The sequence below is a fragment of the Mustelus asterias genome, chromosome 23, assembly GCF_964213995.1.
Source record: "Mustelus asterias chromosome 23, sMusAst1.hap1.1, whole genome shotgun sequence".
In the NCBI taxonomy this organism is placed as follows: Eukaryota; Metazoa; Chordata; class Chondrichthyes; order Carcharhiniformes; family Triakidae; genus Mustelus; species Mustelus asterias.
In genome coordinates this window covers 69,593,018-69,606,413 of record NC_135823.1, presented here as the reverse complement: position 1 = coordinate 69,606,413, position 13,396 = coordinate 69,593,018, and the positions used below count along the sequence as shown (strand labels likewise).

General features: G+C 47.5%; 1 protein-coding gene across 2 annotated transcripts in view; it reads left to right on the top strand.

Moving 5' to 3' along the window:
• Positions 1-13,396, top strand: part of myh11b (myosin, heavy chain 11b, smooth muscle) — a 169,961-nt gene that overhangs the window by 140,991 nt on the left and 15,574 nt on the right. For both annotated transcript variants that reach the window (XM_078240910.1, XM_078240911.1), the window contains exons 26-37: positions 185-397; positions 727-871; positions 2,445-2,651; positions 4,029-4,133; positions 4,870-5,022; positions 6,224-6,472; positions 7,650-7,862; positions 9,268-9,480; positions 10,189-10,350; positions 10,621-10,749; positions 11,599-11,687; positions 13,039-13,162. In XM_078240910.1, the coding sequence (XP_078097036.1) occupies positions 185-397; positions 727-871; positions 2,445-2,651; positions 4,029-4,133; positions 4,870-5,022; positions 6,224-6,472; positions 7,650-7,862; positions 9,268-9,480; positions 10,189-10,350; positions 10,621-10,749; positions 11,599-11,687; positions 13,039-13,162 (2,002 nt within the window). The remainder of the gene's footprint in view (positions 1-184; positions 398-726; positions 872-2,444; positions 2,652-4,028; positions 4,134-4,869; positions 5,023-6,223; positions 6,473-7,649; positions 7,863-9,267; positions 9,481-10,188; positions 10,351-10,620; positions 10,750-11,598; positions 11,688-13,038; positions 13,163-13,396) is intronic.

Here is a 13,396-nt window from a genome sequence, read left to right as displayed (position 1 = left end):
CCACCAAACAGAGCTTTTAAATTAATCCAGTTGTTGCAAAACAACATCGAAGCCAGATGCAAACATTCTATCCTTTCCCTCCCAGCACTTTTCCAGAATTACAAACATGCGTACGTACAATCATTCAATGTAGCTCTGATAACACAAACCATTGATGTGGGTTCATTGAATTGTATTCATCTAGGCTTGATGAAGAAATTGCACTAAAAAATAACGCTCTGAAGAAAATTCGTGAGTTGGAAGCCTTTATATCGGATCTTCAAGAAGACCTGGACTCGGAGAAGTCAGCTCGTAACAAGGCTGAGAAACAAAAGAGAGATCTGGGTGAAGAGCTGGAAGCCTTGAAGACGGAGCTTGAAGACACTTTGGATAGCACAGCCACACAACAAGAGTTGAGGTACTGCAAAATTATCTTCAACAAATGAATATGTTTAAACTCTTATCAAATGAATAGAATAATGGGTTGATTTGAGTTAATGGGACAGCAGTTCACACAATAACCTGGAAACAATTCTTCCAAGCTGCGACAGAAAGATGTTATCAATTTTATCAAAGAATATGCCTGTAACAAAATACGATGTGATATTTAAGACTGTACATGTATCAGATTTGTTTACATCACAAAATAGTCACAGTTTTATGAGAAATATCTGTGTAATTTGGTTGGGGAAGAATCAGACCAGAGATAACTTCTCCCAGAGATAACTTCTCCTTTCCTATGAACAGGGCCAAGAGAGAACATGAAGTTTCCGAGATGAAACGGGCTCTAGAGGAAGAATCTAGAACACACGAGGCTCAAATTCATGAAATGCGACAGAAACACGGTCAAGCTATAGAGGAAGTGGCAGAACAGCTGGAACAAGCAAAACGGGTACTTGTGACATGAATAAACCAGGTCCACACAGGGCATTTACATGGCAAGCTGGTGACATAGTGGTAATGTCTCTGAACCCAGAGGCCCTGGGGACACGGGTTCAAACCCCACATGGCAGCTCGTAGAATTTAAATTCAATTAATTGATTAAAAGTTAATTTTTTTTTAAATCTCAAATTGAAAGCTAGCGTCAGTAATAGCGACCATGGGTGGAAGTTTCCTGTCCTGTCCACCATGGGAATCATAGCGGGTGGGACAGAAAATTTGACGGACCATTTAAAGATCCGTTGACATTGGGCAGGAATTTCCAGTCTTGCGCGGCTTAAAAATCCCACCCCGTGTAGCTATCATCAATTGTCATCAAAACCCATCTGGTTCACTAATGTCCTTGAGGGAAGGGAATTGCCGTACTTACCCGGTCTGGCCTACATGTGACTCCAGAGCCACAGCAATGTGGTTGACTCTTAACTGTTCTCAAGGGCAATTAAGGATGGGCAATAAATGCTGGCCTTGCCAACAATACTCACATCCATGACCGAATATATCTATAAATGGAAAAGATTTTCTTATAGTTTGCATCATAAAAGTCTCCTTGACTGAAACAGGCTCACCTGAGCCCAAAAGAAGCCACATGTGTTTAAAATTTTCACTTGTATTTTGAGTATTAGTACAGGTAATTAATGAATAATATCTATTAAATAGGGGAGGTGATGGCCTAGTGGTATTATCACTAGACTACTAATTCAGAAACTCAGCTAATGTTCTGGGGACCCGGGTTCGAACCCTGCTGTGCACATGGTGGAATTTGAATTCAGTAAATAATACCTGGAATTAAGAATCTACTGATGACCATGAAACCATTGTCGATTGTCGGAAAAACCCATCTGGTTCACTAATGTCCTTTAGGGAAGGAAATCTGCCGCCCTTATCTGGTCTGGCCTACATGTGACTCCAGAGTCACAGCAATGTGGTTGACTCTCAACTGCCCTCAGGCAACCCTAGGAATGGGCAATAAATGCTGGCCAACCAGCGACGCCCATGTCCCAGAAATGAATAAAAATAAAACTGTGATTTAAAGTTTTCACTTTTATTTTGAGTATTAGTACAGGTAATTAATGAATAATATCTATTAAATCCTCCCAAAAGAAACCAAGGCATGAAAGAACTGCCTTAGATTTCAAGGATGCTTATAGAAATCATAGAATCCTACAGTGCAGAAGGAGGCCATTCGGCCCTCGAGTCTGCACCGATAACAATCCCACCCAGGCCCGATCCCCGAAACCCCGCTAATCCCTCTAACCTACGCATTCCGGGACACTAAGGGGTAATTTAGCATGGCCAATCAACCTAACCCGCACATCTTTGAACCATGGGAGGAAACCGGAGCGCCCGGAGGAAACCCACGCAGACACGGGGAGAACGTGCAAAATCCATGTAGTCACCCAAGGCCGGAATTGAACCCGGGTCCCTGGCGCTGTGAGGCAGCAGTGCTAACCACTGTGCCACCGTGCTGGCCTTATTAAATAAACTGTTTAAACTTTCCTCAACGAAACATTCTCTACGTCCCGCAGGTTCGGGTAAACCTCGAGAAAAACAAGCAGGCCCTGGAAAAGGAGAACAGCGAGCTCTCAAACGAAGTCCGGGTTCTGTCCACGGCCAAAGCAGAGGTGGAACACAAGAAGAAGAAGCTGGAGGGTCAGGTGCAGGAGTTCCAGGTGAAGGTGGCCGATGGAGAGAGGGCTCGAGCTGAACTCAACGAGAAGGTGCACAAGTTGCAGGTCAGTGCAAACGTTCCTGCACAGATTGGGGGCTCCTGTGTATTTGTTTGTGGCGGCAAATGGAATATTTTAACATAATTCATTCCACGGATTTCTACCCCTATCAAATTGCCCGACCGAGTACTCTGCTTGTGAAGTCAGGAGTGTTGACTAGTTTCTGGAAGAATGCTTCTCCTCAGCGTGGCGGCAGAACAGTAAAAGTTGTATCTCTTTTATTATTCAAGAGAGGAATAGAGGTTCCCAAACTGTCTGTTACACACGGTGCTGAGGACAGGGACGAGGGGCTGCATTTTCTGTGGGATGCATTTACAACAGGAGATCACATACATTAGACCTTCCCACTCACCCTGAGGTCACCTCCATAATAGGTGGGGGAATGGGCAGGTGCCTCAATCACCATCTGCCCGCCATATTTAATATACTGCCCATAGCTGTCGTGGGTGGATTGACAGTGGTCAGCCTGGTTTTTAAGAAACACTTTGATTTGATTTATTGTCACATGTATTAACATACAGTGAAAAGTATTGTTTCTTGTGCGCTATCCGGACAAAGCATACCGTTCATAGAGTACATGTGGGAGAAGGAAAGGGCAGAGTGCAGAATGTTACAGTCATAGCTAGGGTGCAGAGAAAGATCAACTTAATGCAAGGTAAGTCCATTCAAAAGTCTGACAGCAGCAGCAGGGAAGAAGCTGTTCTTGAGTCGGTTGGTACGTGATCTCAGACTTTTGTATCTTTCTCCTGATGGAAGAAGGTGGAAGAGAGAATGTCCAGGGTGTGTGGGGTCCTTGATTATGCTGGCTGCTTTGCCGAGGCAGCGGGAAGTGCAGACGGAGTCAATGGATGGGAGGCTGGTTTGCGTGATGGATTGGGCTACATTCACAAAGTGAAGAAGGAAGGGGGAGCACTGTCTTCGGGGGCTTGTCTTGGCGGATTGGGGTTCGGCCCCACAAAGATAGAACCCTCCTCCTTTCCTCCTATCCATCTTTTACCTTAAACCAGCCAACCCCCACTCCCTCCCCTATCCCTAGCCAGGCCAAACCCTCCCCGACCAAGACCTGTTGCCAGGATCCATTGGGTGGCCTTCTCCTTCCTGCCTGCAGTTCCAGTAGCGGCCACTAATGCCCCCTTGGTGCCGCTGAGACTGACAGAGCAGCTGGCCAATGGGCTGGCCCGCCTGCAGCACAGGCTGGCACGGAGTGGATGGGCAGAGTGGATGCCGAATTGATGGATGCCCGAGTGAGGAATTTGCAGGCGCCAGTTCTGATATAACAATAAATTAATACCTTTACGAAAAGGAGGAACGAAAATTGGAACAGAAGTAAAAAATAAGCCTCGCCACTAATGATCTATTTTGCCCTTGTTTCCCCCACTGCAGGGTGAGCTCGACAATGTCACCACCATTCTGAATGACGCTGAGAGCAAGTCGATTAAACTCGCCAAGGATGTGTCCAGTCTCAGCTCACAGCTACAGGACACACAGGTAAGAGCAGCTTTTAACAAGGGACAATCCATGAGAAAATTACAAAAACTATGTAGGCGATAGTGCAGGGAAATGTCAATGGGCTATACCTTCTCCATCAACTCTTTAAACATTCTAACAAGCAAAATTACTGAGAAAATGATTATTTAAAAACCTTCCTCCTTTCAGTCTCCATCAGTGTTTTAATCCTGAACCCCCTCTATTGTAATATTTTATGCTTTTCAGCTCAAAGGAACATTCCTGCAGCTCTGAAAGTTTTTGTACATTCGCTGAACAAATTGAAATAAAGGGCGGGATTTTCCAGCCACGCTCACCCCAAAACTGGAAAATCCCACCCGAGGTCAACGGACCTTTGCATGGTCTGCGCACCCCCTCCCCCCACACACCCTGCCCGCTGCGATTCCTGTGGCAGGCGGGACAGGAAAACTACCCCCAATATCTTTGTGGAAAAGTATTTGGCGGGATTCTCTGGACCCCTCCCCACGGCGTGTTTCTTGCAAGCGGGAGGCAGCCCGTATTTGGCCAGTGGCAGGATCTTCTGGTCCCGCCGCTATCCATGGGATTTCCCCATGCTACACCACCGGGAAATACACAGTGGGAGCGTGCCGTCAGCGGGACTGGAAGATCCCACCAGCGTGAAGCGTTGGAAGATCTCGCCCACTATTTATTTTGATAACCTGTTAACTTTATGTTTTATATGAAATCATAAATATATCTGGTTTTTGTTTTTCTATAGGAACTGCTCCAGGAAGAGACTCGTCAGAAGCTGAACTTGTCGACCCGACTGCGTCAACTGGAGGATGATAAGAACAACCTTCAAGAGCAATTGGATGAAGAGGGAGAAGCCAAGAGGAACCTGGAACGTCAGATATCCACTTTGACAGTGCAGGTAAATAGAATGACTTCAATTCTATTTCGAACTACCCAGATCACCTTTCAACCCAGTAAACTTGAAATTGGATTCGCGCATCCGCAGGGAAAAATCAGTCTGTTTGTAGGTGGCTAGCCTCAAATAATTATTTATCTGCCATCGTTGGATATAGTAAGTTGCTTTGATTAGAACTGTAGAAATGTTATAGTCTAACAGGACTAGACAGGGTAGATGCAGGCAGGATACTCCTGATGGTGGGGGAGTCCAGAACTAGGGGTCACAGTCTGAGGATTCAGGGTAGACCATTTAGGACGGAGATAAGACATTTCTTCACCCAAAGAGTGGTGAGCCTGTGGAATTCATTACCACAGGAAGTAGTTGATGCCAAAAAGTTGAATGTATTCAAGAGGCGGCTGGATATAGCACTTGGGGCGAATGGGATCAAAGGTTATGGGGAGAAAGCAGGATTAGGCTATTGAGTTGGATGATCGGAGCAGGCTCGAAGGGCCGGATGGCCTCCTCCTGCTCCTATCTTCTATGTTTCCATGAATATTGCAATGACACTTCCAGTTCATTTCCCAAATGGGAGATATTGATATTTACACACACCAATAACGCTCCAGATTCTCATACTGTATGGATATTAACATTCCCTCCACAAACAGCATCCCACATCCAGCCACCGGTTGTGGGATCTTGCAGTGCATGGATTGGCTGCCACATTTGTTCACATAATAACAGCGGCTGCGTCAAGAAGTAGTTGATTGGTTCTGAAGCACTTTGGAACTTGCCAAGTACCTAATAGCGGGGAGGCGATGGCCTAGTGGTATTATCGCTAGACTATTAATCCAGAAACTCAGCTAATGTTCCACAGACCTGGGTTCGAATCCTGCCACGGCAGATGGTGGAATTTGAATCCAATAAAAAATATCTGGAATTAAGAATCTACTGATGACCATGAAACGATTGTCGAGAAAAACCCATCTTGTTCACTAATGTCCTTTAGGGAAGGAAATCTGCCGTCCTTACCCGGTCTGGTCTGCATGTGACTCCAGAGCCACAGCAATGTGGTTGACTCTCAACTGCCCTCCAAGGGCAACTAGAAATGGGCAATAAATGCTGGCCAACCAGTGACGCCCATGACGAATGAATAAAAAAAATAAAATGTTTTGTAAATACAAAGCTGTGCTTTATTACTAAAGCCTTGATTTCTTCACAGCTGTCCGATGCCAAGAAGAAGTTGAATGATGATGCATCTGCACTGGAAGGTCTTGAAGAGGGAAAGAAGAAACTTCAGCGGGAAATTGAAGCAATTACCCAGAACTTTGAAGAAAAGGCAGCGGCTTATGACAAGTTGGAGAAGACAAAGAACAGACTGCAACAGGAACTTGACGACCTCCTTGTCGACCTCGACAATCAGCGACAACTCGTTTCCAATTTGGAGAAGAAACAAAAGAAATTTGATCAGGTAAATATTTTCCTCCACAACAGACCAGTTATCAAGTCGTTGGCCAAAACCCTACAAGCTTGCCTGCCCGGACTCCTTCCCCTGAACGGAAATCTCAATTGGCCTCGGGCGGGATTTTACAATCTCGCCCGAGGTGAGGCCATAAAATTCCGCCCATAGAGTCTTACAGCACAGAAAAGGCCCTTCGGCCCATCGAGTCTGTACCGACAATATCTACCTCTAAAGATGCGCTAATCCCCTTTCCTTGCACTTTTCCCAAAGCCTTGAATGTGCTGATATTTCAAGTTCTCATCCAAATATCTTTTAAACATTCGTAGAATCCTACAGTGCGGAAGGGGGACATTTGGCCGATCAAGTCTGAACCGACAACAATCCCACCTGGGCCCTATCCCAAATATCCCACTTATTTTCCCTGCTAATCCCCCTGACACTGAGGGACAATTTAGCATGGCCAATCCACCTAACCCGCACATCTTTGGACTGTGGGAGGAAACCGGAGCACCCGGAGGAAACCCATGGAGAGAATGTGCAAACTCCATATGGACGGTGACCCAAGGCCGGAATTGAACTCTGGTCCCTGACGCTGTGAGACAACAGTGCTAACCACTGGGCCACCGTGCCGCCCTAGGGTTTGTAAGGTTTCAGGCCTCCACCTACTTCCCAGGCAGTGCATTCCAGAGTCCCACCACCCTCTGAGTGAAAAAATGTTTTCTCAAATCCCCTCTGAATCTCCTGCCCCTCACCCTAAAACTCTGCCCCCTCGTGATTGACCCCTCGACCCAGGGGAACAGCTGCTCCCTACTCACCCTGTCCATACCCCTCATAATCTTATACACTCTAAGCATGTCTCCCTCAGCCTTCTCTGCTCTAGAGAAAACAATCCAAGTCTATCCAGTCCCTCCTCCTAGCTCAAATGTTCCATCCCAGGCAACATCCTGGTAAATCTCCTCTGGACCCCCTCCAGTGCAATCACATCCTTCTTATAATGAGGCTATGTCAACATTTAGGCCAAATACATTTTCCTGTTATTCCTACAATTCACCACTGATGTTTTTCAGGATTGAATTTTGATTTAAAATTAATGACTCCTTACTTAAAATACCCCAAACTCTGAAGCTTGATCTGATATAGAACCTGAATAATTCCCAACTAAGATGTGCTATCTTCACTCTTTCAGATGTTGGCAGAAGAGAAGAATGTCTCTGCGAAATATGCAGATGAGAGGGACAGGGCAGAGGCTGACGCTCGTGAAAAGGAGACAAGGGCCCTGGCGTTGACGCGCGCTCTGGACGAGGCCTTGCAATCTAAGGAGGACCTGGAACGGGTCAATAAGCAGCTGCGAGTGGAGATGGAGGATATCATGAGCTCCAAGGATGATGTAGGCAAGAATGTAAGTAAATATGTGGAATCCAACATGGGCTGGAGACAAGGGGGAAGAGAGAGGTCGTCAAAATCGAGGCCCCCCCTTCAACTAACCCTTCAGCTATTTGTTCGATGGTTATAACATTGAGGCAATACAGGCTGAGTTGTCAGTTCCAGTGTACAAGTAAACCAAGACTTTGTTTGATTTCGAGTTAATACCAAATGGATTTTTGGAGAGAGGCCTTTGGACCAACATTTAAAATTGAAATCCCCATTTGAACAGACGATGCTTTTACCAGTGCTAAAGCCGTTTCCCCGGTCTCGGGGAGGGCCTGACGTGGGAAAGGGTTTCTCCATCCAACCAGAGCAAACTGCCAGTTCCAATCCCATTCTGATCTTGGCCAACCATGAATTAATCAGGGCCCTCATTGCTCCATAGCAACAGGCAGTAGCGAATATGGCTCAATATAGAGGGAGGTGGCAGAGCAAAGATTTGGAACTTCATTCCCAAATACACACCAGACATGCACACATGCACATATGGTGCAAAGCACACACCCATGCACACACATGGCCACACACCAGACATGCACATGGACACATGCACATGTGCAAACACGCACGTGTCTGCGCACATGCAGCGCATGCGTGCGCACACACGTACACACACATGGCCACACACCAGACATACACATGGACACATGACACATGCACATGGACACGTACACATGCAAACACGTGTCCACACACCAGACATGCACTCAGACACACACACGTCCACATACACGGACACACACCACCACCGTGCAAAACACATACGCTTTCTCCATATTCCACAGTTTGTTGATTTAGTTTATTTGTTAACAAAAAGAAGCAAGCACTCTCTCCATTCTGATGGAGAGCGGCCCGGTGGCACAGTGGTTAGCACTGCTGCCTCTCAGCGCCAAGGACCCGGGTTCGATTCCCGGCTTCGGGTCACTATCTGTGTTGAGTCTGCACATTCTCCCCTTCTCTGCGTGGGTTTCCTCCGGGTGCTCCACTTTCCTCCCACACTCCAAAGATGTGCAGCTTGGGTGGATTGGCCATGCTAAATTACCCCTTAGTATCAGAGGGATTAGCTAGGGTAAATGCATGGGGATAGGGCCTGGGTGGGATTGTGGTTGGTGCAGATTCGATGGGCCGAATGGTCTCCTCTGTGCAGTAGGATTCTATGAGTCTGGTAGTGCGTGATTACATTGAAACAAAGGTTTAAATATCCAAGCTGGGTGAGAGATTGTGATTTTTAACATTCAATAAACTGAAAGTACAGTGCTGCTTTTTAGAAAATGATGCTGGTCTTTCTGAAAGGATGGTTCACAGTTTAATTTCTCTTTTGCTCTGGACTTTGTCCGTTCAAATAATTCATTCCCCGCCTTCTGTCTCTGAACTGGAAGGTGCACGACCTGGAGAAGTCTAAACGCGCTTTGGATCAGCAAGTAGAGGAGATGAAGACCCAGCTGGAGGAACTTGAAGATGAACTGCAGGCCACAGAAGATGCCAAGTTACGATTGGAAGTGAATTTGCAAGCTCTGAAAACACAGTTTGAACGTGAACTGCAGGCCCGGGATGAACAGAATGAAGAGAAGCGCAGGCAGCTGGTGAAGCAGGTACACCGATCCCCGAGCACAATACAGTCAGCACTCGCGTTTCTGCCCCGATAATCTGACTACTTTTACCTCGAGCTAAAATGCCCATTTGTACATGGGTGGCACAGTGGTTAGCACTGCTGCCTCACAGCGCCAGGGACCCGGGTTCAATTCCTGGCTTGGGTCACTGTCTGTGTGGAGTCTGCACGTTCTCCCCGTGTCTGCGTGGGTTTCCTCCGGGTGCTCCGGTTTCCTCCCACACGCTGAAGATGTGTAGGTTAGATGGGGGTGGAGGGGTTTTGGGGGGTGGGTAGAGTTGAGGGGGTGGGGTGGGGGGTTTGGGGGTGGAGGGGAGTGGGTAGAGTTGTGGGGGTGGGTAGAGAGGAGGGAGTTTGGGGGTGGAGGGGAGTGGGTAGAGTTGTGGGGGTGGGTAGAGAGGAGGGAGATTGGGGGGGGGGGGGGGGGTGTCGGGGGTGTGGTTGTAAAGCTGAAATTTTAAATGGTGATTAACCCCAGTTAATCCATTTCCGATATCGGTGTCCCTTCCTTTTTAAAATGTAAAAAAGACATTGATGAGGTGATAGTTATCCCCCAAACACCAATAAATAAGAGACTGCAGAGAGGTAAGGGTGGCTAGTAAAACGACGGGGATTGTACTGTGAACATAACGGATCTCTGAAGTCAGTGAGGAATATTAAAGACACAACATCAAACTTTGTTTCCACTAAGGTCCATGAGCTTGAGAGTGAACTGGAAGATGAGCGTAAGCAGCGCACGGTGGCTGCCGCAGCCAAGAAGAAGTTGGAGATTGATTTAAGTGACCTCGAAGGTCAGGTTGAAGTTGCCATCAAGGGTCGTGAAGATGCCATGAAACAACTCAAAAAACTCCAGGTGGGTGAAGTCTGACCAACTGGAGCCAATTCCAAACTGGCTGAAATAAAACCAGAGAATACGCAGTGTAACCCCCATTACTAATCATATTGTGTAATAACACACAGTTCAGAAGCCCCCACATCAAACACTAAAAGAAGGTAATATAGCGTCCAGATCCTAAAGAAAATTCATTTCTGTTCATCTATTTTAAGACAACTGATCGGTGAGCGTGATTGGTTAGGGTGAAATCTCAGCAAATAAAAAAAAGTCTACTTTGTGTGATGACAGGCTCAGATGAAGGATTACCAGCGAGAGCTTGAAGATGCTCGGAGCGCGAGGGAAGACGTCTTGGCTCAGGCAAAAGAGAACGAGAAGAAAGCCAAGAGTCTGGAGGCTGATCTGCTGCAAGTGCAAGAGGTAAAGATCAGGGGGTAAATGAGGTCACAGTAAGAGTTTTAACAACACCAGGTTAAAGTCAAAACTCTTACTGTGTTCACCCCAGTCCAACGCCGGCATCTCTACATCATAAATGAGGTCACGCAGGGATCTGGGTTTCCAGGTGGTTCATTTATTGGAAAGGTCAGGAGAATAGTGGCACGGTGGCACAGTGGTTAGCACTGCTGCCTCACAGCGCCAGGGACCCGGGTTCAATTCCGGTCTCGGGTCACTGTCTGTGTGGAGCCTGCACGTTCTCCCCGTGTCTGTGTGGGTTTCCTCCGGGTGCTCCGGTTTCCCCCCACAGTCCGAAAGATGTGCTGGTTAGGTGGATTGGCCGTGCTAAATTGCCCCTTGGCGTCAGGGGGACTAGCTAGGGTAAATGTGTGGGATTATGGGGATAGGGCCTGGGTGGGATTGTGGTCGGTGCAGACTCGATGGGCCGAATAGCCTCCTTCTACCCTGTAGGGATTGTATGATTCTATGAAAACATTCAGGGCCAAAAATGGGGTAAAGACCTGGCAGGCGGGTGAGTGGGTGGATGGGTGGCTGTGCGGGTGGGTGGGGGGCTGGTGGGTGGGGGGCTGTGCGGGTGGGTGGGGGGCTGGTGGGTGGGGGGCTGTGCGGGTGGGTGGGTGAGTGGGGGGCTGGTAGGTGGGGGGCTGGTGGGTGGCTGGCTGTGCGGGTGGGTGGGTGGGTGGGGGGCTGGTGGGTGGGGGGCTGTGCGGGTGGGTGGGTGGGTGGGGGGCTGGTGGGTGGTGCTTTGTTCGTGTCTCCAATGTGAAATATTCATTTTGATGAAGTGAATTTTTTCACCATTTCTCTCCCCAGGACTTGGCAGCGGCAGAACGGTCCCGGCGTCACGCTGAGCAGGAGAAGGAAGAGTTAGCAGAGGAATTGGCGGGACATGTATCTGGAAAGTACGTCGCAGAAAGACCTTTTATTTCTTTGGATTCTTGTGTCTTTGTTTTCAATTCCAATCCATATTAAAATAATCGATTGGCTTTAACACCTTGATCACCATATCTGTGAAATGGGAGGGCGTGTTTTGGAAATGTTTTCAGCCCTGCCTGAAAATATGACATTATATTAATAAAACCAAACTTTAAACAGAGTCCAAAATAATTTTCAGTCAGGTCACATCAGAAGTGGTTTCTGGAATGCAATCTAGGTGTAAGGGGCGGCACGGTGGCACAGTGGTTAACACACTGCTGCTTCACAGCGCCAGGGACCCGGGTTCAACTCCGGCCTCGAAGTTGGCAAGTTATGTTGCAGTTGTACAGGACGTTGGTGAGGCCGCACCTGGAGTATTGTGTTCAGTTTTGGTCACCTTGCAGTAGGAAAGATGTTACTAAACTGGAGAGAGTGCAGAAACGATTTACAAGGATGTTGTCAGGATTCATGGGACCGAGTTATAGGGAGAGATTGGACGGGCCAGGACCTTCTTCTTTGGAGTGTAGGACACTGAGGGGTGATCTTATAGAGGTGTATAAGATCGTGAGAGGCATGGATAGGGTGAATGCACTCAGTCCTTTTCCCAGTGTTGGGGAATTGAGAACTAGAGGGCATAGGTTTAAGTTAAGAGGGGAAAGAATTAATGAGAACCTGAGGAGCAGTTTTTTTTTACACAGAGGGTGGTACGTGTGTGGAATGAGCTGCCGGAGGGAGTGGTTGAGGCAGGGACACTGACAACATTTAAAAGGCATTTGGACAGATACATGGATAGGAAAGATTTAGAGGGATAGGGGTCAAATGCAGACAACTGGGGTTAGCTTAGATGGGCATTTTGGTCGTCGTGGACCAGTTTGGGCCAAAGGGCCTGTCTCTGTGCCGTAGATTCTATGATGACTGTCTGTGTGGAGTCTGCACGTTCTCCCCGTGTTTGCATGGGTTTCCTCCGGATGCTCCAGTTTCCTCCCACACTCCAGAAATGTGTACGTTAGGTGGATTCACCATGGTAAGTGTGTGAAGTTGTGGGGGTAGGGCGAGGGGTCTGGGTGAGCTGCTGAGTCGGTGCAGACTCGATGGGCCAAATGGTCTCCTTCTGCACTGTAGGGATTCTATGATTCTAATATCAGTTATTCAAATTGGAAAGCAAATGGCTTCTCCAGTGAAACGTAAAGATTAGTTGCACTAAGTGTTGTGGAGCATACCGCATGCTTTCTGAAACCTCATTGGTCGCAGCCTTGCGAGTGAGATCAGACAGAAAGCGCTGCATCCACATTTTGTAAAGTTGACCTTTTTATACATCTTTTTTTTTAAATGTCGCAGGTCGGCGCTTTTGGATGAGAAGCGACGTCTGGAGACCAGAATATCCCAAATGGAGGAAGAGCTGGAAGAGGAACAAGGCAACATGGAGGCACTGAATGACCGTCTGAGGAAGGTTGTCCAGCAGGTAAGAGAATGGAGAAACTCAGAACCTCCCCCTCAGCCACAGTGAGTCTTCCAGCCGCTCCCCGGGGTCCCATGAAGCAGTTGATAAATCTGGCTGAATTTCCTGTATCTGAGATTATTGACCAACACAATATCCCGCAATGCAGCCTGCAGTAAATACCAATAAACAGCCCCTTTCCCATCAATCCCTGACTGACTCACAAAGCAGCTCGAGGATGCTTGCGAGTGAACAGTG